Source organism: Acipenser ruthenus, chromosome 35, assembly GCF_902713425.1.
Source record: "Acipenser ruthenus chromosome 35, fAciRut3.2 maternal haplotype, whole genome shotgun sequence".
Taxonomy (NCBI): Eukaryota; Metazoa; Chordata; class Actinopteri; order Acipenseriformes; family Acipenseridae; genus Acipenser; species Acipenser ruthenus.
The window spans coordinates 4,530,299-4,552,148 of NC_081223.1; the positions used below are offsets into that span (position 1 = coordinate 4,530,299).

The 21,850-nt window shown below is 38.4% G+C and overlaps 2 long non-coding RNA genes, 5 other non-coding genes and 1 gene segment (V, D, J or C); 7 read left to right on the forward strand and 1 right to left on the reverse strand.

The window, feature by feature from the left end:
- Window positions 1-2,089: 2,089 nt before the first annotated feature.
- Window positions 2,090-4,630, forward strand: LOC131705145 (Ig kappa chain V region K29-213-like). The segment is given in 3 exon segments: window positions 2,090-2,184; window positions 2,336-2,684; window positions 4,576-4,630. Coding segments are annotated over 3 exon segments (477 nt in total).
- A 2,329-nt stretch (window positions 4,631-6,959) lies between these two features.
- On the forward strand, window positions 6,960-7,070 carry trnal-caa (transfer RNA leucine (anticodon CAA)). Its single transcript has 2 exons — window positions 6,960-6,997; window positions 7,025-7,070. It is a non-coding gene; the product is annotated as a tRNA-Leu (tRNA).
- A 2,034-nt stretch (window positions 7,071-9,104) lies between these two features.
- Window positions 9,105-9,177, forward strand: trnaf-gaa (transfer RNA phenylalanine (anticodon GAA)). Its single transcript has one exon. It is a non-coding gene; the product is annotated as a tRNA-Phe (tRNA).
- A 136-nt stretch (window positions 9,178-9,313) lies between these two features.
- Window positions 9,314-9,388, reverse strand: trnan-guu (transfer RNA asparagine (anticodon GUU)). Its single transcript has one exon. It is a non-coding gene; the product is annotated as a tRNA-Asn (tRNA).
- Window positions 9,389-9,801: 413 nt separating this feature from the next.
- On the forward strand, window positions 9,802-9,874 carry trnak-cuu (transfer RNA lysine (anticodon CUU)). The gene has a single exon. It is a non-coding gene; the product is annotated as a tRNA-Lys (tRNA).
- Window positions 9,875-10,218: 344 nt separating this feature from the next.
- Window positions 10,219-10,329, forward strand: trnal-caa (transfer RNA leucine (anticodon CAA)). Its single transcript has 2 exons — window positions 10,219-10,256; window positions 10,284-10,329. It is a non-coding gene; the product is annotated as a tRNA-Leu (tRNA).
- A 7,230-nt stretch (window positions 10,330-17,559) lies between these two features.
- On the forward strand, window positions 17,560-17,938 carry LOC131705336 (uncharacterized). Its single transcript, XR_009310306.1, has 3 exons — window positions 17,560-17,650; window positions 17,733-17,791; window positions 17,883-17,938. It is a non-coding gene; the product is annotated as an uncharacterized LOC131705336 (long non-coding RNA).
- Window positions 17,939-17,945: 7 nt separating this feature from the next.
- On the forward strand, window positions 17,946-21,051 carry LOC131705335 (uncharacterized). The gene is made up of 10 exons (XR_009310304.1): window positions 17,946-17,982; window positions 18,411-18,538; window positions 18,616-18,762; window positions 18,878-18,958; window positions 19,625-19,795; window positions 19,900-19,996; window positions 20,090-20,311; window positions 20,384-20,532; window positions 20,627-20,835; window positions 20,953-21,051. It is a non-coding gene; the product is annotated as an uncharacterized LOC131705335 (long non-coding RNA).
- The last annotated feature ends 799 nt before the right edge of the window (window positions 21,052-21,850 follow it).

The window sequence follows — 21,850 nt, forward strand, 5'->3', positions numbered from 1 at the left end:
TAGTATCGTCAGCATTAACATTTTTGGGATGCTTGCTGTGCACTCTAGCATTGCATAACAAGCATGTACTATGCTAGGACTTTGTGGCGCAACGGTAGCGCGTCTGACTTCAGATCAAACAGTAGCGAGTTCAAATCACGTCGTGGTCAATATCTGCTTTGTTTCTATTCCACACTACTTCATTTTTTAAAGTGTTTGGATTTGAATGTTTCCGGACATTTATTTATAAAATTTAGCCTACACAACATATTGATTGTATAGCGATCAAACCGAGATTTATTGTGTTGTGATTGTTATGTTTCATTTGATACTGCACAATAAATTAAAGTGACAGAATATCCTGACTCCCTAATTCCCTGGATTTTATGTTTCAAATCCCGGGATTTCTGTATTAGAAAAAGGTCCGGGAATCTGAGACTAGATTCCATAATTATTATGCATAGATGACCTTTGTTTATAGATAAAAACATGATACAGCTAGCTGTTTTTCTTTTAAATATTTTCTCTTACTCTGTTGTTGATCTTATTTATTTGTTGGTTAGTGTTAGATACACATGCTGAAGGGCTTCAATCTTCTCTTTTATCCTTCCTCTCCTCCCTGAGCCTCTCCCAGGGAGTGAGTCAGAGGGTGCTGTCCGGTGCTGAACCTCCAGCAGACCAACAGAAAATGGGCAGAAGCTCTGAGCTTCTCCCAGAGGCCAGGCTGGGAACGTCACTGATCTCCGCCTCACTCTAAACTCATTAAAGAACCAGAGGCACGAAGGGCTGGAGACAGTGCTGTGTATCAACTGAGACAGTGACTTTACTGAAGAATTACACAATTAGATGTAGTTTTCCAGAAAGCTTTTGACAAAGTCTGTCATAAAAGATTAATTCTCAAACTGAACGCAGTAGGGATTCAAGGAAATGCATGCACATGGATTAGGGAGTGGTTAACATATAGAAAACAGAAAGTACTGATTAGAGGATTATCCTCAAAATGGAGCGAGGTAATGTGGAGGTGGAATTTATATCTAACATTTAATGCTTAATCAGCAGGGAGCATTTGCCTTCATAATCTGCTTAGTTACAGTAATTTTGTATCTAAATGACTATGACCCATGATGTTTGTGTATAAATATATGTGTTTTTATTAATTAAGTATTTGCTTATAAGTTTTCATTTTATTATTGCTTCGGCTCAGAACTCGGGGAGCAGTTCCGCTTCAATGTGTCTGTAAGATGTGTTTATACTTCTGCAAAATCATGGCATGCTCCGGCAGCAAAAGGAAAGACAACAGAAACTAGAACAGAGAACAAGGCCTAAACAGCACGAATACGTGCAGGAATGAACATACACTGACAGTACTGGGTAACAACGACAAAAACTATGAAAAACAACTCCTTTTAAGGAAAGTCTCTGTTCATCCTATATGACGTCAATGTACGTATAAATCTCATGAGAATATCTCTCTACAACCTTAAAATGAGAAAACACCAAACAGCACAAACTCACTACACTCTGTGACCACAAGAGGGAGAGAGAGAGTAATAAAATGATGCTCTTTAATCCAGAGCAGTGGTTCTTAACCTGGGGTCCTCAGAGACAGTCTAGGGGGACCACAGGAAAAAACTGGGAACTTTTCACTCAACAGTAGCAATGTGCAAAATCAAAATGTTTGCTGCTTCAATGGATTTGCTTTCCCAAAGTTTATGATGGATCTGTTAACCTGCAGGTCTGATTTTAATATTGTACAATTAATAATTACTTATACTGTGTAAGAAAGCTATATAAATCACAGCTGTGGCTAAGATGAATTGTTTGCGAGAAGGGAGAAGAGAGAGAAAAAGCTTTGTTTGTACAAACTCAACACAAAGACAACTATAAGCTATTTGTTTTTCTTTTGGCCTGCAAGAGAAAACTTTTTTAGTTATTTTTTAGAATGGCAAAGAAACTGCATCAGCTGAAAATGAGTTCAAACTTAAGAGCACTGCTTGGCAAGAAGTGGCTGCTGTGCCAGGGAAGACAATTTGCATAGAAAAGACACTTTGCATTGGCAGCACATGCTTCAGTGCTCTGGGAGTGTTTATAGCCCTGTGAGTTTAACACTTCATGATTGAGAGCTGCCCTTCATGGCAACAGAATCCACAACAACAATGACTTTTATCAGCATCTTCATCTGGGCACTTGTCATCTGCACTCAGGGTAAGAATCATTTAGAAAAACACTTAAAAAAATCTGTTTGTTGGATAATTTACAAAAGTGTCAAAAAGAAAAGAAAAAGTCTTGCCTTTTAATGTGTTTTCATAATTAATTCAATCATTAATTTAATTTTCTATATTATCTATATTTTCAGAATCCAGTGGACAGTATACTGTGACTCAGACTCTAGCAGTGAAATCTGTTCTCCCAGGAGAAACAGTCGCTCTGAGCTGTAAAGTCAGCAGCGCCGTGTACAGCAATAGTTATGGCAACTACCTAGCTTGGTACCAACAGAAACCTACAGAAGCTCCCAAACTCCTGATCTATGTGGCAAGTACCCTTCAGTCTGGGATCCCAACTCGTTTCAGTGGCAGTGGATCTGGGACTGACTTCACCTTGACCATCAGTGGAGTCCAGGCTGAAGATGCAGGAGATTACTACTGTCAGAGTTTCCACTACCCCAGCAGTAGCTGGGTGTTCACACAGTGCTACACACCCGTACAAAAACCTCCCTCAGCAGGACTGCAGGTGAAATTGTTCATTTTCTGATATTTATATACAAGCTGAAAATAAAGTATAAGTATAAGAAAAAAAAGTAAACCAAACATTTTACTTCTCTTTCAGTAAATGTATATATATATATATATATATATATATATATATATATATATATATATATATATATATATATATATATGAATAAATTGCATATTTAACTTCAAATTGTATTATTTCCTTTTTTTTTCATTTTACTCTTTTAATGATTCCACTTCATCAGCAACACATTCTATATACAAACAGAATGATGTTTATTTTTTTAAAGCAATTGAACTGTATGCATATTGAGATTGATTTATTTATGATCCACTGGACAACATATTAAAAAAGAAGTACAGCAAACAGCAAAGCCCATTATTGCAGTGATGTGTAGTTACACTTTCTGTCTCTGTGGAGTCCAGCTGGATATTTCTCATTGTGTCAATCTGATGTGTTTAAATGTATTTTCAAAACTAATATGAAATAAATGAATAACATTGAACTTTAACATATCTTTTATGAAAATCAAGACACAAATTACTGTTACTTACAATGAACAAACCATGTCTTCTTTTGAAATAGAATTTTACACGTTATTCTTAGTTACTGAAAAAGATATGAATACTCTATTGATATACCTCAGATTATAACTTATTACAATAAAAAAAAACAATGTATCTAAATTGAAATACAAATAAATAAATGAGGTATTAATAAATTCCTAAGTGAATTCTTATTTTTTATTAAGGAGCAGCACATCAGTGTTATTGAAGGCAGTTCATTCTTCATTGTCTTGCCTCCTGTGTCATCCTTGTTACCCACCTGGTCTCCTTCATTCCTTATGTGTGCAGCAGCTCCCTGGCACACATGTCTCAACACTTATGGGCCAGTTCATTCTGAACAGGCAGATTTCTAATGCCCCTCCTAGAGAGCAGGAAAGCACTGAGAGGCTAAACATAAAACTACAGGAAGGATAATCTAACTGTACTGTGAGTCACCCAACCCTATCAAGTCCCACCTGTGTTCACAGCTCAGATCTCATAGAACTGTCTGTGACACTTATTGAAACAGAAGTGCAGCGCTTAACACATATACAAATAGAACTAATCCACTCTTCTATTAAACTGTGAACTTAATGTTTGATTGAATCCCTCTCTGTGTTTGTATAGCCTGGAAACAGGCATCAGTGCCCTGCCAAGCTGCACACACTGCCATCATTCACACTGACCACAAGAGGGAGCCAGAGCACCACTGCTGTCCATAATGTAATAACAGTATAGTAATAAGACAATTGAAATAGGCAGCAGTTATCGTACCATGGTAAAATAAATAGTACCATATAGTACCGTGGTGTAGTGTTGCATTATACTGTAGATACCAGGATACTTCTTAGAAATAAAAAGTACAATCGTATTATCATGGTGGTACTGCATTATAGTACCATAATAGAGCATTGTACATTGATAGTATCGGATACATTGTGTTTTTCTATCATTTGTTTTTAATTATGTATCCATGAACGTTATAGTACTGTATTTAACTTCAGGTTTTTAAGTCTAATTTATTTTCATTGAAAAATGATCTTGTTTTGAAAGCAATACTTAAAAAACGTGAACATGGATACTCCATGCTTTTTAAAAAAAGAATCTCTTTTTTTTCAACAATAAGTCCCTTTTGCCATTGTATAGTAGTGTTTATTTGTTTTCACCCAGTGAACCCCTTTTTGATTTCTTGTTGTTTTGTGTAGAAACCTTTTATTTGGCCATTGTGACTATTTTGTGTTTAGGCTATTTGTTTAATTGAAGTCTTTTGTTTAACTGCAACCTTGCTATTCTGTCACAAATGCTCTTTTTTCAGGTTCAGATGGAACCCTTGTTTAGAAGAAAGGCTGATGGCAGCTCAATCTGACTGATACAAAGTAATCCATAAACTGGTATCGCCCCAGAAGGTTCAACCATGTAAGTTCGAATTTGAATCAATGCTTATAAAAATAATAATCTTCACATTATGACTACTTTATAGGTCTCCCTTTCAGTGCTAATTTCATTATCTATTACAATGCATTTTTATAACTGATGGTGTGATTTGAACTTGGGTGCTATATAATGAATGTTCTAGTATACACATATCAAATACTGGCATTATTATATTTGGAGGAAAACAGTCAGTTGATATAAATGATATGTGGTCCAGTTACCATACCAGGAACCTATTGCTGTTGTTTTTCAGCTCTGATGACTGGTGCTGAACTGAGCAACCAAGAACACCAGAAAAATCGTACCTTCTTACACTGGACCATGCAAATACACAGGTACAGTGAACTTGATAAAGGATTGTCAGTATTACCATTAAAAATGTAGGAATAAAGCTTCTAAATTATTAGCGCAATTTTCTCTGAAATTCCACACAAGGAGCTGGTAGCAGTGTTTGATTTTTATAATCTTTCATAAATAATTATAACGTAGAGGGATTTCTAAATTACAAATACACTTTTTATTTATTTTTTTGCAGGGGAACTAATTGGTGTGGAGTATTTGTACAATCAGTTCTCCATGACGACGGTGCCATGATTGAGAGGTTGGAGGCTGGCTCTGATCTGTCTATTGAATGGGAGGAAGATGAGGGATTTCCTGACACCGAAGGGTTTCAGGATCTAACAGTTCCAACACTAGACAGAGAACCTTCCTGCAGCTGTTTCAGTCCAATTGCTCGTATCAAGCTGCAATGTAGCCTATGAGAATCGCGAGCACAATTCAAGGGGAATTAGCTCAAATGGTAGAGTGCTCACTTAACATGTGAGAAATAGCAGAATCGATTACTTAATTCTCCAAATAATTTTAATATATGTGCGGATTTAGTCCCAACGCATTATGGAGATACATACAGTGTGACAATTCTTTGTAACAGAGACAACCGCCCTACATGTGTATTTTAAAGCACAGTCTCCTAATTTGTAATATCCCGCAGACTGAAAAACTGCAGTGCGCCCTCCATCGTATGCCTTCCGAGAAGCACAAAGGGAGATTTTTTTTTTTTTTTTAACAATTGAAGAGTTTTTGTTAAATGAGAATATTTTGAAGAGTTTGTGTTAATTGAAAGTTTGAAGTTTGCTTTCATTTGTAATGTGTTTGTAATGAAATATCAATTTTTGTGTTTTTACCAATCATTGTACTGTATACTAGCTACTGTTGCATGTCCATGATTTTGCTACTTAGCTTCCCATATGGTCTAGCGGTTAGGATTCCTGGTTTTCACCCAGGCGGCCCGGTATGGGAACGTCTTTGTTATTGTTATTTTGTTACAGAACTGTGGTCATACACATATATACACACACACACACACACACACACACACACACACACACACACACACACACACACACACACACACACACATATATATATATATATATATATATATATATATATATATATATATATTATACAAAAATATATTTACAGAATGATGCAAATGTATTTGACTCTATTCACATCCCCTCACATTTTTAAAATCCTCCACAGGTTGGATTGGATACTGTATAAATGCAGAACCAATCGTTCCAGATGGAAGAGACCATTCATTTTTAAATATATGTAATTCGATTTTTCATTTGATATTATTTGTATTGAGGCAGGGAGGCTGCAGTTGTTTCTAAGCGACAATGAATCTTGAATAACATTCTTAGGGTTCGTGTCATATGACTTTGTCTCATCCAACCTGTTTCTGGTGACGTCCAGTGGATTATATTTGGAATCTTTTGTCGTTCAGTATTTTCTCAGACGACAAATTAATAGCTCAATTGGTTAGAGTGAAAGAAACTTCCTCCAGTCAGCCCTGCTAGTTCAGTTGGTCAAGCATGAGACTCTTAATCTCAAGGGCGTGGGTTCGAGCCTCACGTTGGGCGTCCTTTTTAAATACAAATTGAAGATGTTTCTTTGAGACAACGGAGCAATGTCTGATTCACATTGTATACAATATTGCAACAAAATTACTTATTGGTCATTGTCAAATAGCAATTGCTATTGTAAAAAGCATGCATCGTTTATAGCTATAACGATATTGAAATAAAGAATCTTACTTTTCTGGGTTGGCTTCAATCCGTTTCTTTTTTACAATTGTCATTACATCATTCATGGAGCATCAGTTGGTATGTGCGTAATAAACCCAATCGGGCCTTGATACGACCCCCAAGAGTGTGCTGAAATAAATAATGTGGTTTTCTACATTCACAAACGCAGCTTGTCAGAATGGCCGAGTGGTTTAAGGCGCCAGACTCAAGGACTCTGTCTTTCTAAAGAATTGTGTGTTCTGGTCTCTGAATGGAGGCGTGGGTTCAAATCCTACTTCTGACAGTTGACTTTTACTTATTTTTAAAAATAATAAATTTCAGCACTCAATACCATTTTAATTTCCATTTTAAATCGGACTAAAATAGTGTTCCTAAAACAGATTGCATTTTTGTTGTAAAAAGACTACTTGTTAAAGTCACTGAAAAATATTTTGTGTCCAAACATGTTATTTAACTTGATTGTTTTAAAATTCCAAATAACATATTACTTTGAAAAACATCTCCGTCGACCACTGGATCGTGGTCTCAGGCTGGGATGTGGACCATTGAGAACAGTATAAACCATCTATTACTAGACGCAGCTTACAGGAGAAATGCCCTCTTTTAACATGCTAGGATGATCGACTTCGGCATTCTCCAACTGCTGTTTACATTTTCTAACACGTTATGAGGAAGAACAATATTTTGGTGTCCAAACATGTGTTATTTAATTTGATTGTTTTAATATTCCAAATAACATATTACTTTGAAAAACATAATATATGTTTAATACAGTCCTATTTGAGTATTTAAAATATGGTTATATTCAGATGCCAGCAACGGTGTGTTAATTTAACGAAGCGCCTAACGCCGCTCGGAACGTTCGCATTTTTAAATCCTAACGGTCTCTGCTCAGCTGAGTGGAATGTTCACGAGCCGGTTGCCTAGCAGCGTCTCCCCCTCCTTCTCTGCCCCGCCCTCTCGCCCTCTCTCGTTGTACCAGCTAGGAGTTCAAATTTAGCTTCGTTATATTAGCGCAATTCTTTACTAACTTTTACAAATTAGCTTATTAGGGGTTCGTGTTTTTAAGATGGTTCAGGTGCACTCCGGGCAGACTGACTGCAGCATCCTTACAGTATACCGCACTGCGCTCAGCTTTGTGTGGCCGCTGATACACAAAATAATGAACGACTGTTTAACTAAATCACATGTATTGCTTTTTAATGCTAAATATGTATCTGGTATTCTAAGTATTATCAACAATTAATAATTCAGCTCTATTCATATTCAGAATGTAATACAGTATTAAAACTATCAAACTGACTGGAAACATGGAACACATAAGTGCTGTTGTGTATAGACAATGTCATAAACGCCGAAATGAACATGGACAGTCTTTATTAAGGGCTGACTCGTTTAGATGTTAGAGAGATCTAGGTGTACTGGACAAATCTACTGGATTTTTTTCCAAATCGTAAGTGTACCGCCTGTGATAATACATTTATTTATACAATTTAGCCTATACAACATATTGATTGTATAGCGATCAAACAGATATTTATTGTATTGCGATTCATTTTTATGTTTCATTTGATACAGCACAATAAACTAAAGTGAATCTGAAATTACTGTTGACCAGTCTTCATTGACACAGTTGGGTAATAAAGTCATATTAACACTTCCTTGCATGAGATAGTGAAAATGTGCGTAACCTTTCAGTAAGTATTTTAAATTCATTTGGGAAGGTTTAAGATTGTGAAGAAGTTTAAATATGCTGCGTATTTGCGCATTGGGAACTTTGCATAATGACGTTTTTATTAATGCCACTTTCTTACGGACAGTAGTCGGGGTGATGATACAAGACCAGAACCAATAAACCTGTTATTTGCTTGTCCTTTCACTACCATATTCTATTGTGCTTGTTCAGAATACGCGTGAATCCTGAAAACATCTCGTTAATATTTAAACAAAGCCAGCAGTCACTTTATTGATCACCCTGTGGATTAACCGCTATTGGAATACAGATGATTGTGTTAAAGATGTTAATAGACTTTCTATGTACACGTTTTAGAGCTAAGCGTTTCTTGAGGCAGTTCAAGCGCGGCACTTTCAGGCAACCAGTTCCAGTGTTTGCCTTTTGGACTTACTCTGGAAGGAATACAAAAAAAAAAAAAAACATTTGTTGAGAACCGCATTTGGGAGAAAACTTAACAGTTTCGAAAAGCATTTGTAAAGGCTTCGGATTCTATTATGGTGTTGCCGAGCTGTTGAACGTTTTTCATTACAGGTTTACTGGATTGCCAAAAAGAATGCTATCTCGAAACATCAGTCTAGTCACGCCAAAATAGCTCAGTTGGGAGAGCGTTAGACTGAAGATCTAAAGGTCCCTGGTTCGATCCCGGGTTTCGGCAAACAACAAGACGTTATTGGTTTTGTATTATTTTGAACTAAAAAAAACAGAGCACATTTATTCTTCAGCGTAATTGGATGAAATAACAGCGTATCAGAGTGCCATTTTCTAATGTGATTAAGAAATGCAAAAAACATTGTCCCTGGGTGGGCTTGAACCACCAACCTTTCGGTTAACAGCCGAACGCGCTTACCGATTGCGCCACAGAGAACAACCTGTTAAGCAGCCAAAGCATACGGGAGTGATGAGCAAGGCGAGATTCTGCAGAACGTGATCGAGGGAGCAGAACTCATCAGAACCTGAGATCACATCTAAGAAGAAAGCAACACGGGGCAGGAAATTCTATGTAATCAATTATGGCAGCACAGCATATGCCGTTTTGTTAGATAACACCCTGGGAGACAACAGAGCAGTGTGTGTAAATAGCTACAATGGAAACCATATACTTACGACTTAATTTTGATACAGAACTGTGGTCATGTGTAATCTGTTTTCATTATGATAAGAAAACTACAGTTCAGTGGATTATATTTGGAATCTTTGGTTCTGTCATTCACTATTTTCTCAAATAAGGTGACAAATTAATAGCTCAGTTGGTTACAGTGAAAGAAACCTCGAAAAGTCAGCCCGGCTAGCTCAGTCGGTAAAGCATGAGACTCTTAATCTCAGGGTCGTGGGTTCGAGCCCCACGTTGGGCGTCCTTTTTAAATACAAATTGAAGATGTTTCTTCGAGACAACGGAGCAAAGTCTGATTCAGTTCACATTGTATACAGTATTGCAACAAAATTACTTATTGGTCATTGTCAAATAGCAATTGCTATTGTAAAAAGCATGCATCGTTTATAGCTATAACGATATTGAAATAAATAATCTTACTTTTTTGGGTTGAATTCAATCCGTTTCTTTTTCTTAGAATTGTCTTAACATCATTCATGGAGCATCAGTTGGTATGTGCGTAATAAACCCAATCGGGCCTTGATACGACCCCCAAGAGTGTGCTGAAATAAATAATGCGGTTTTCTACATTCACAAACGCAGCTTGTCAGAATGGCCGAGTGGTCTAAGGCGCCAGACTCAAGGACTCTGTCTTTCTAAAGAATTGTGTGTTCTGGTCTCTGAATGGAGGCGTGGGTTCAAACCCCACTTCTGACAGTCGACGTTTACTTATTTTTAAAAATAATAAATTTCAGCACTCAATACCATTTTAATTTCCATTTTAAATCGGACTAAAATAGTGTTCCTAACACAGATTGCATTTTTGTTGTAAACAGACAACTTGTTAACGTCACTGAAAAATATTTTGGGTCCAAACATGTTATTTAACTTGATTGTTTTAAAATTCCAAATAACATATTACTTTGAAAAACATCTCCGTCGACCACTGGATCGTGGTCTCAGGCTGGGATGTGGACCATTGAGAACAGTATAAACCATCTATTACTAGACGCAGCTTACAGGAGAAATGCCCTCGTTTAACATGCTAGGATGATCGACTTCGGCATTCTCCAACTGCTGTTTACATTTTCTAACACGTTATGAGGAAGAACAATATTTTGGTGTCCAAACATGTGTTATTTAATTTGATTGTTTTAATATTCCAAATAACATATTACTTTGAAAAACATATATTTTTTAATACAGTCCTATTTGAGAATTTAAAATATGGTTATATTCAAATGCCAGCAACGGTGTGTTCATTTAACGAAGCGCCTAACGCCGCTCGGAACGTTCGCATTTTTAAATCCTAACGGTCTCTCCTCAGCTGAGCGGAATGTTCACGAGCCGGTTGCCTAGCAGCGTCTCCCCCTCCTTCTCTGCCCCGCCCTCTCGTCCTCTCTCGTTGTACCAGCTAGGAGTTCAAATTTAGCTTCGTTATATTAGCGCAACTCTTTACTAACTTTTACAAATTAGCTTATTAGTGGCTTCGTGTTTTTAAGATGGTTCAGGTGCAGTCCGGACAGACTGACTGGAGCATCATTACAGTATACCGCACTGCGCTCAGCTTTGTGTGGCCGCTGATACACAAAATAATGAACGACTGTTTAAATAAATCACATGTATTGCTTTTTAATGCTAAATATGTATCTGGTATTCTAAGTATTATCAACAATTAATAATTCAGCTCTATTCATATTCAGAATGTAATACAGTATTAAAACTATCAAACTGACTGGAAACATGGAACACATTAATTGCGATCGATTCGATACCTATAGGATTACATAAGAGCTGTTGTGTATAGACAATGTCATAAACGCCGAAATGAACACGGACGGTCTTTATTAAGGGCTGACTCGTTTAGATGTTCGAGAGATCTAGGTGTACTGGACAAATCTACTGGATTTTTTCCAAATCGTAAGTGTACCGCCTGTGATAATACATTTAAAACTAAGAAAATGTACAAGCCATACAACGAAAAAAAAGAGTACAGTATCTTACAAGTGATTGTGCTTCAGCTCATGTCATTAATGTGATTTCTTGTCCTAGCCATTTGCAATATGATGGTAAAACTACTAGACAGTTACAATTGCGCATTAATGAGCGAGCATAAAAGTTCAATTAGGAGAAAATATATTCATCCACCACTAGCTAGACATTTTGTAGATGCCAAACATTCCGTTTCAGATCTTAAATTCTGTGGCATACAAACATTTTCAAGATCGCAGTGGTGGTAATGTCACGGGTGACGAATGTGTTGATTATTATTTTATTCAGTGTTATCACTTGTGATTTTTGAATTTTAATTGGATTGGTTTTCCTTTTTTGCACAGTTTGTTTATTTGAATGATTGTTTTATTTTTGAGCATTAGATGCATTTTAATGTGTATTTGTTCACTTAACCATACGTCATCCACTCTCTGGTCCAGACCTCCTCTTAGGGCTCCTGTCCAGACGCCTGTTTGGGCAGCCCTCTCCATAGGGTGCTGCGCTTCAGCTGAAGTCCTCAGGAGAGATCCTGATATCCTGACATAAACCACGAACGCAAAGGTTCTTGTCAGTACCTCTTTTCAAATGTCTTCAATCACCAAATTCCGCAGTCCTCCCAGAGTGAGTCTACGAGAAAAAATAACAAAACGAAACTGACACTGTCCGTGCACAAAAAAACCCCAACCACTCGCTGTCTAATCTCGTCCTCTTTATTTTCGTTTACTTCCCTCAGCTTCTCTCTCTTTCCTATTCCGGTATCTCCTAGTTCCATGCTCCCAGTCTATTAGTTCCTCACCCTTTTTATACCTCAAAGCCCTTCTAATTCCAGGTGTGTACAGGTACCTGCAATTGTTTGGGGCGGGACCTGAGGTCCGTGTGCACAGTGCTTGTGATAAACAAAACAAAAAATACTTTAATTACGAACTCCGTTTCACCCGTGCACCAAACAAAACAGAGAAATAATAATCAACACAGCAAAAACACAGTGCAAAGCAAACGGAAAATTATGAAAAGAAAAAAAAACGATCTAAATAAAATATTCACACAATACTAATTAATATGTGCAGAAAATAAATAAATAAACACAGGCATAGGGTCATTTGTATACACATGTATTTATGTTTCTTTTGGTGGCAAATTAACCCAATACATTATTGCATTCTGCGACGTCATTAGATGATCAAAGCCCCTTTGTGCCAGTGCGCATTCAGAGGAGACGCGCTGAGAGAATCCGTCTTCTGTGTCACTCAGTCCTGCCAGCTTTCCCCCGTTGGTGATATATTGGTCAGTTATAGCTGCTTTCCAAGTAATTGACCCGAGACGATTCCCAGCCAGTACAGCTGTGTTTATGCCCACATTTCAAATAATGAACATTATAAAAGCAAATCGTATTGTTTTATGTTTTCTTTACTATTAAAGCTGAGAATCAAACACACTTCCGACAACTTCATAGCCCTGCTGGCTACGAACACGTATTGAGTCGGCTGTTTCCCATGACCCTGGTGATACCGAGTGTTTTCCGAGTATCCATGTTTGGCATGCTTGCTGTGCACTCTAGCATTGCATAACAAGCACTCACTACGCCAAGATTTCGTGGCGCAACGGTAGCGCGTCTGACTCCGGATCAAAAGGCTATGTGTTTAATTCACTCGAGGTCAAAGCCTCGCTGCTTCAATAAAAAAAAAAAAAAAAAAAATTATTTCCAAAATATCCTGACTCCCTGATTTTATGTTTCCAATCCAGGGATTTCTGTATCAGAAAAAGATCCAGGAATCCGGGATTGGATTCCCTAATTATTATCCGTAGATTTCCTTTGTTTACAGATGATGTAATTGGCATTGAAAAAGTGATTGTGAATCATAGAGGTGGAGACCTACATACAAAATGAATTCAATGGGAGTCTTTTTGGACACACCCCCTGAATACACTGTCACCAATTGGGATGAGCGAGGAACTGGATTTGGTAGCTTTTTATCATTTAGAATTTGGCCTCCTTTATAATTTGGTTGTTTTTTCATTAATGTATGTAATATTTTGTTCAGTTATTTATAATCTATTTAATTAATAGTGATGCATTTAGAATGAGTTATTGAAAACCAATGAAAGGTGAATGATGCTTTGTTTAATACAGTATTGATGGCTGTGTTGTTGTATATGTTATGATCCACTAGACAGCATATTAAACAAGAAGAACAGTAAAGCCTGAATCACAATATTGCAGAGATGTGTATTATATACACTTTCAGCCTGATTTTCGCTGTTTGTGTCTGTGTGGAGTCTGGCTTTATATTTTTGACTGTGCAAAGCCACAGGACTTTTGTGAGCGGGGCCTCTGTTTAGAGGAGCAGCGCACGCCGCCTTCACTGGAACTTTGATTTGGAGTTTCTGGATGTTTTGCTTTGCTTTTTGTACACTGGGCTGTGTGTCCTCCATGAGTTCCCATAGCTGGTAGCGTCACGTGAGTGTGTGTGTGAATAAATCCTGAGTGCCTGTGTCTCTGTCCCTCCCTCTCTGCCTCTCACCTGCCTGCCTGCCTGTCTCAACCGCTGTGAAACACACACTTCTCACACACTGGATTGAGAGAACTGACTTTTTATCTGCTTGAAATAAAATGAAAGGAACGTACTTCTGATTGTGCAACCATTCTTTAAATTCAATTGTATATATTAACATGGTATGCACCTCAAACAGATGGAAGATTGAGTTTGTGAGGCTTCTTTATCTAACTCAGGTTTTAACTTATTATTATTATTTATTTCTTAGCAGACGCCCTTATCCAGGGCAACTTACAATCGCAAGCAAATACAAATACATTCAAGTGTTACAATATAAGTCATACAATAAGAACAAGAAATACAATAATTCTCAAGTGTGACAAACCACAATTCAATAATACAGCAGATAATAGTGAAAGTTACATCAGGATATGATTAAATAGTGATAGTTACATCAGGATATGATTAAGTACAAAATACTACAGATTAATCACTTGGCAGATTACAATATTCTGAGGTACAGGATTAAATGCAGTAAAATAGGGGGCAGATAAGAGCAAAATAAAGCATATTTAAATGAAGGGTGATAGTGTCCCAGGATACAACAGAGGAGTTCTATAGGTGCTGTTTGAAGAGGTGAGTCTTAAGGAGGCGCCGGAACTTATAATAAATTATAATTAACTTATAATAAAGATAAAGTTATCTCAATTTAAGACACATTTTTTAAATAAGCAATTCATATATTTCTGAGTGAATTCTTATTTTTTATTAAGGAGCAGCACATCAGCGTTATTGAAGGCAATTTATTCTTCATTGTCTTGCCTCCTGTGTCATCCTTGTTACCCACCTGGTCTCCTTCATTCCTTATGTGTGCAGCAGCTCCCTGGCACACATGTCTCAACACTTATTGGGCCAGTTCATTGTGAACAGGCAGATTTCTAATGCCCCTCCTAGACAGCAGGAAAGCACTGAGAGGCTAAACATAAAACTACAGGAAGGATAATCTAACTGTACTGTGAGTCACCCAACCCTATCAAGTCCCACCTGTGTTCACAGCTCAGATCTCATAGAACTGTCTTATTGAAACAGATGTGCAGCGCTTAGAACACAGATACAAAGAGAACTTATCCACTCTTCTATTAAACTGTGAACTTAGTGTTTGATTGAATCCCTCTCTGTGTTTGTATAGCCTGGAAACAGGCACCAGTGCCCTGCCAAGCTCACACACTGCCATCATTCACACTGGCCACAAGAGGGAGCCAGAGCACCACTGCTGTCCATAATGTTTACTTGCTCTTATCTACACCCTATTTTACTGCAATTAATTCTGTACTTTTGAGTACTGTAAGATGTCACAAGTGTTATTTAATCTGTAGTATTTTGTATTTAATTATATCCTGATGTAACTATCACTGACACTGTTATCTGCTCCGTTATTGAATGGAATTTTGATATACTTGTACTTGCTAGAACCGAAGTCATTGTATTTTTATCTTGCTCTTATGTATTTACTTGTACTGTGATTCTTGAAATGTATTTTTGTTTACGACTGTAAGTCGCCCTGGATAAGGGCATCTGCTAAGAAATAAATAATAACAATAATACACACACACAGAGACACACACGAATACACACACACACATACACACACACACTGACACACACACATACACACATACACACACACTCACAAACACTCTGACACACACACACACACACGCACGCGTTGGCAGCACGAGAGGGAAGGTAGAGAGAGAGCGCGAGAGGACGAGCAGAGCGAGGGTGCAACACGAGCCGTCATACCGGTGCAGCGTTTGAATTTTTATTGTTGTCAAGTCATTTTCATCAAGTCCCAAATCAAGTCTCAAGTCAATTCTTTCACATCTCAAGTCTCAATTCAATTCGTTGAAGTCTCAATTCAATTCGTTCAAGTCTCAAGTCAATTCGTTCAAGTCTCAAGTCGAGTCCGAGTCCCAGACTCGAGTGCACAGCTCTGTCTAAAGGGACCTCGCAGTAGAATTGAGGTTGTTCAGCACAAGAAAGAATATCAAGGCGACGGAACAAGCCTGCTACAAAAGCGGCGCTATACTAAACATTACCGATGCGTTAGGAATAGACACCATTCATTTATTCATGCTTTTACATATCAGCTAATTGCATTCCGCATTTACAGAAAATACATGAATATCGTGAACATTTGATAAAATCAAAAAATCAAAAAATTCCACTGACTCACACTGCTTTCACTTTTTACCATTTACTTCTCGCCCTTAGCTTGCGTCTCAATGCGTGATGACGTTTGTTTTGTTGACTCGGTTGCCATAGGAACGTTTAAAACTCTGCGACAAACTTTACTCAAATGCACAGCTGCACAGAACACACCCCCTCAGACATGTGCTGTCTATTCACGGGAGCAGACTACTGAACCAGTTAGTTCAGATGAGCGCTGGATACACAAGAAACAATCTGACAATTTCACAAATAAATCCGTTTGTGTTCAACCCTATGAGAGGTGGAATGTAACAAAAATGTGAACTGCAAAAGACAGAGCGTCAAACATCAACGACAAAGTTCAACATTTGAATTGAAATAACAGCTGTCAAATAGACAAAGCACAACACTCGAAGATAATGTGCCAAATTGAAAATGCTCAACACGTTAATTGAATTAATTATACATAAAATAATGAATGTAATTAAGCTCAAAAATTGAAATGGGAACTTCAAATCTTAAATAAATTGATTACAATTCAAATTTCCAGCACGCCATCCGATTTGTGTTTAGTCTGTTCTAAATCAATACTGCGCGTTGTATTTCAGGTTAAGCGCTGTGCTTTCCATTTGCCACTAGGTCATTCTATTCCCCGGGACTGCCCCTGTCATGGCAAATCTGACATAGAAGAGATGCTTTGCACTGTTTCTTAAATCGAGTGGCCTCAAATAAAGTGTCTACATTAATGTCTGCCTTGCCTACCTGTCATTCTGGTGAAATTGTAAAAATGTGTAATTGACTTGTGGATGTTAAATGTCAAACTGGCGCAGGCAACACATCTGCCTGGATTCCTGCATGATATAAATGTGTTTCTTCATTTGCGCGGCCTGCTTTTCATTATTCATTGGGGTTTGTTTACTACATGCCTCCATAACGGAGCCTTTAATCAGACAGTCCTTGTCGGTGACAGTCCAGTTTGTTCCGCACGTACTTCTGCCAAACTTAAATTCAAAGTACAATCTTCTAAATGGGTTATTATTATTATTATTATTATTATTATTATTATTATTATTATTATTATTATTATTATTATTATTATTTATTTTAATTAACGTACTGATTGAAAATTAGAGGACTAATATGAAAGAGGTGCGCGCATCAATTGCAGCTAATTAGCTCCCATTAGCACCTGAACCTCTTTATAAACCCATTGCGCTCTAAGGAACACTAAACTCAACTACTGACGGTTTTGTTTTTATTATTGTGTCTTTATAACGGTGAAAGAAGTTCACGGTCGGGGCTGCCTTGGATTTAATGATGCCGTGTTGTCTTAGATTTGGGTAATTGTTGATCTTTTCTCTACTTTAGAAACGTTCATTTTATTGTGTGTTTCTCACATGCGTGTTTTTGTTTCCAATGCAGAATAACATTGCTGTTAGCAGTGTTAGTCACTGAAGTTTGGACGCAGAACCCCCCTCTAGGTACGATAACGGTCGCTTCAGCAGAGCTGTTCTTTTAGCTTCCTGTTTATTTGCCGGTTGTGTGTTTTTCAAGTATCGTTGTCTTCTGCAGGCTCGGTGAGGACAGAATGTCAAGGGAGTGTGATGATGATGATGATGATGATGTTGGAGAAGTCTTTTGTTGGGAAAGTATTTTCGCATCAATGTGATTGGTGAGTGATCATTTTTCTTGAATGGAAAGCTTTTGATGTACAAAGCCTGTTGACTCGTAATGTAATGACGTGAATTAAGTACAGAGTACTTCTGCACTGTATGGCAGCAACGAGGCTTTGTTTTTGTAAGATGCAGAGTATGAATGCTCTTGCGTTAGCTTTAAAAGCATGTTGCTGTTCACACTAAATAGACCTGTGTTGCTACAACCTTAGTCAGATTTGTTGACTGCAAGCGCAGAAATAGGGATCATTTACTTTTAAGCTTACTGTTCTGAATGGGTGTATAATTCTACTTGTATGAATCGTTTTTACAAAATTGCAATAAGTAGATGGCACTGGACGGTGGGGGTGTTCACTTTGTTATATCTCTACCTTGCTTGATCATGTGTACAGTTTCTTGAAAGGCCAACCGGATTTCTTTTCCATAGACAATAAGGGGGTGCTTGTGTCCCTCTCTCCAAGACTGGCTGCACAGTGTGGATATAGCTTAACTGTTGACTTCTTGGGAAATGCCAAGGTCCTTGCTTCTGTGCTGAGCTGCTTTGCTCAGAACACAGTGAGTCATCATTTTATTTCTTGTAAACTTGTTTCTAATGGTGACATGCTGGCACTAACTTTATCCTTTGTTTCCAGAATGATGAGACCTACAAGCTGACAGTACAAATCAGTGTCTTCTCAAACAGTGCTATGACTTCAGCTTCCTCCTATGTTCAGAGCATGACATGCCCCTATTCTCCATGGGCAGAGAGGGAGATTATGTGTGAAAGAAACTACATGGAGGTAAAGGCTGTTGGGATGTGATAATGCTGTTCAGTATAACTTGTTGGGTTGTGTGGGTATTTTTAATTGTCACTACAGAAGTGCTTCACTCGTGATTAATGTGAATTCTCTTTAGGTTTCTGTGAGAAGAGGTATGCCACTTATTGAGCCAAACTTTGTTCAAGATGATCCTGATTGGTCCCTTGCATACCCTGAGGTAGAATCATGTGACTTTGCATTTGCTTCATTCACGTCCCCTTGGTCTTGCCTATTGAGGTCTACTCTACTGTCTCATCTAGAGGAAGCAAAAATCTAATGCCCCCCTAACTTTAACCTGTCTCCCAAGAGGGTGGCCATATTGGAATTGTGTGGCATTTAAGGCATTGGCTTTGCATGTATTCTGATTGCTTTGGTGAAATATGATTGTGGAGAAGTTAACCCTTTCTTGTCAGTGTGTAAGCCTTGTATTTCAACCACTGAGATAGTGGCTTCATATGTGCAGGGTTATAAACCCTTCATGCTAAATGTGTCCTGATTTACTTTTTGAAGTCTGCTGCATAGGTGCAATTTCAGGTATTGTCCTAAAGTTTGGTACACTGATGTATTAAGGTCCAGTACAAATGAATGGCTGTAAACTCTGCCTGTATCGGATACAGTCTACTTGCTTTCACGTAGGCTCTTTCGTACGCAGTTGCATTTGAGGATTTACTCTGTTCCATTAGATGCCCGCTGAACCTAGAACTTTCAGTGATGCGTTCTTAAACTTTCACCTTTTCAGTTTTAGTTCCTGTTTATTAAACAAGACATCTGTTATGACAAATCCTTTAGACTGGGGATGCTTTGTGTTCAAACTCCCTAATCTAATGAGATTTTCTTCTGCTAGGCAACTGCTGCTGACAACAGCATCTGGAAAATTGTGTTCCATCTCCCAGCAAATAGAAAGACAACCATGACTGTTGCTCAGGCCATGACAAATGGCTATGGCATAAACACTACACCAACTCGAATTCTGGTTAGAGCTGCATACAACTCCATAGAAAGCCAGCCTCAGGTGGTAAGTAGTCTAGGCTTCATTGTTGTCTAGTACAGTATATCCAGACTATGAAGGTAGATTTAGTCTTGCTTTTATTTTAGTAAGTTCCCCCTCCCCTCCAACAGATCCAAACTGTACCAATGGCTGTGCTAAGATCAACCACCTTTTATAAGCAAAGATGGATGGTCATGATGGTGGACACTGCAGTTGCATGTCCTACTGGTGAGTAAGCTTTTGGAGGGCAACGGTGATCAAGAACTGTTATAGGTTTAAGTGAGTTTTCTATACCAAGTCTATGGTGTTCCTTTCTGTCAGATGGAACAGCCTTCACAGAACAGATGATTACATGGAATGTTCCCCGTGTTCTACCTCCCCTTGTTCCGACACCACAAATTACTACCCTTGATGTTCAAATGGGAGGTGATGGCCGCAAGCTTGACCCTGCAACGATTCATAATAGAGATTTATAAACTGGATGTTGGTCCCCAGCTAATCACTGTAAAAATTCCTGTGGGAGCTGATGGTGGATATTACAAGGTATGTAGAAGTTCAACATTTAAGTCATTCTCATTTAAAAGCTTGCTTCCTAAGATGCTTCTGTGCTTTCAGAGCCATGTATTGGACAACACCTATGTGATCTCTTACTCTATTGAACCAATGCTGGAGCATACCTGGCAAGATGGGCCTGAGAAGACCAAGTACACCGTACTTCATCCAATAACCACTCCTTTCATGCCTCGGCCACCAGTTGTCAAACAGTATGTAGAACTTGTCTACATGCAGTAAATCGAAGGGATTTGCTGCAGTGCTCCACTTCATATCCTTCATTTTAACTGCATGCTTTAATTTCAGACACTGTTCCTAAAGCCAGAGTGTTCAATGTGACCCTGGGGACATTCCTGCCTGATGTGGAGCTGGTCAAAATTATAGTTGGACCAGAGACGTTAACTGTGCCAGAAGCCAACCTAAAAGGTTATAATGTCCAGGAGCATGTCTTTCCCAATGGATCCAAGACCTACACTCTCCAGGTGCCATTTGAGGACCCCAATGTGAAGCAAAAGGTAACATCCCACCTGTTCAACCATTCAATTGCCCTTTGAAAACACTTGCTTCCTGTGGACGTGTTGCTTGCTGTCTGACTTTGGGTTTAATCCTACAAACCCTTGCTTTTCTTTCAGGTAACTCCTCCAGACACCAGAACCTACATTCTGCCCCTGACCTACTTGCTAAATATAGTGCCAGAGAATACACCCTTTACTCATCCTGCTGTAGTTGAAGCCATTCTCAAAGACATCAGTAAGTGCCTGACTCTTTGGTCTACAACTTCCCTTTTCTAACCAATCCAGTCAATTGCCACAACTGCTCTTCCTCTTGCAGTTCCACCTACAGTAACTGGCTACTGTGATGGTGCTGCATTCTATACCATGGTAACATATGGCAACATGGGTCGCAACTGGATTCCTTTTGTGGGCTCAAGAGAACTTGGTGGAAGTCTGCTTGCCCTGTACAAGTATAATGCCAACTCTACCAATTTCTGGATGACTGTGCCATACAATTCAGCTGATGCCACATACGAAGTAAGTGATGGAACTTTAAAATGTGGCTTAGCTGTTTTTGGGTTCACCACATTACTGACCTGATGTATTGTCTATGTAGGTGATCAGTTCTTCAGGCATCAGAAGCAGGCTTGACTTGACCTTGAAGGATATTGGGACCATGGTTGTGGTGGCTGACTTCTCTCTGTCCTGCAGTTTCCCTACAAAGATGATTGGTAACTCTCCTGCAGACCAAGCATTCTGTATAATAGCTGCATGAATTGGTATTTAAGCTATAATCTGTTTCCTTAACCTGGATCCAAATGCTGTGTTTCAGATTGCTTCACCAATGGAACTATGGCAGCTCTTGCTGTGAAAGTGGAATCTGTCCCCAGCTTGTCTCCAAGTCAACTAACTTTAAGGGATCCAAGTTGCCGGCCTCTTCAGTCTGATGCTATCAATGCGGTTTTCTACTGCAATGTCAACTCCTGTGGAACAACTAGAAGGGTTAGTATTGACACATCGAAAATCCTATTTGAGG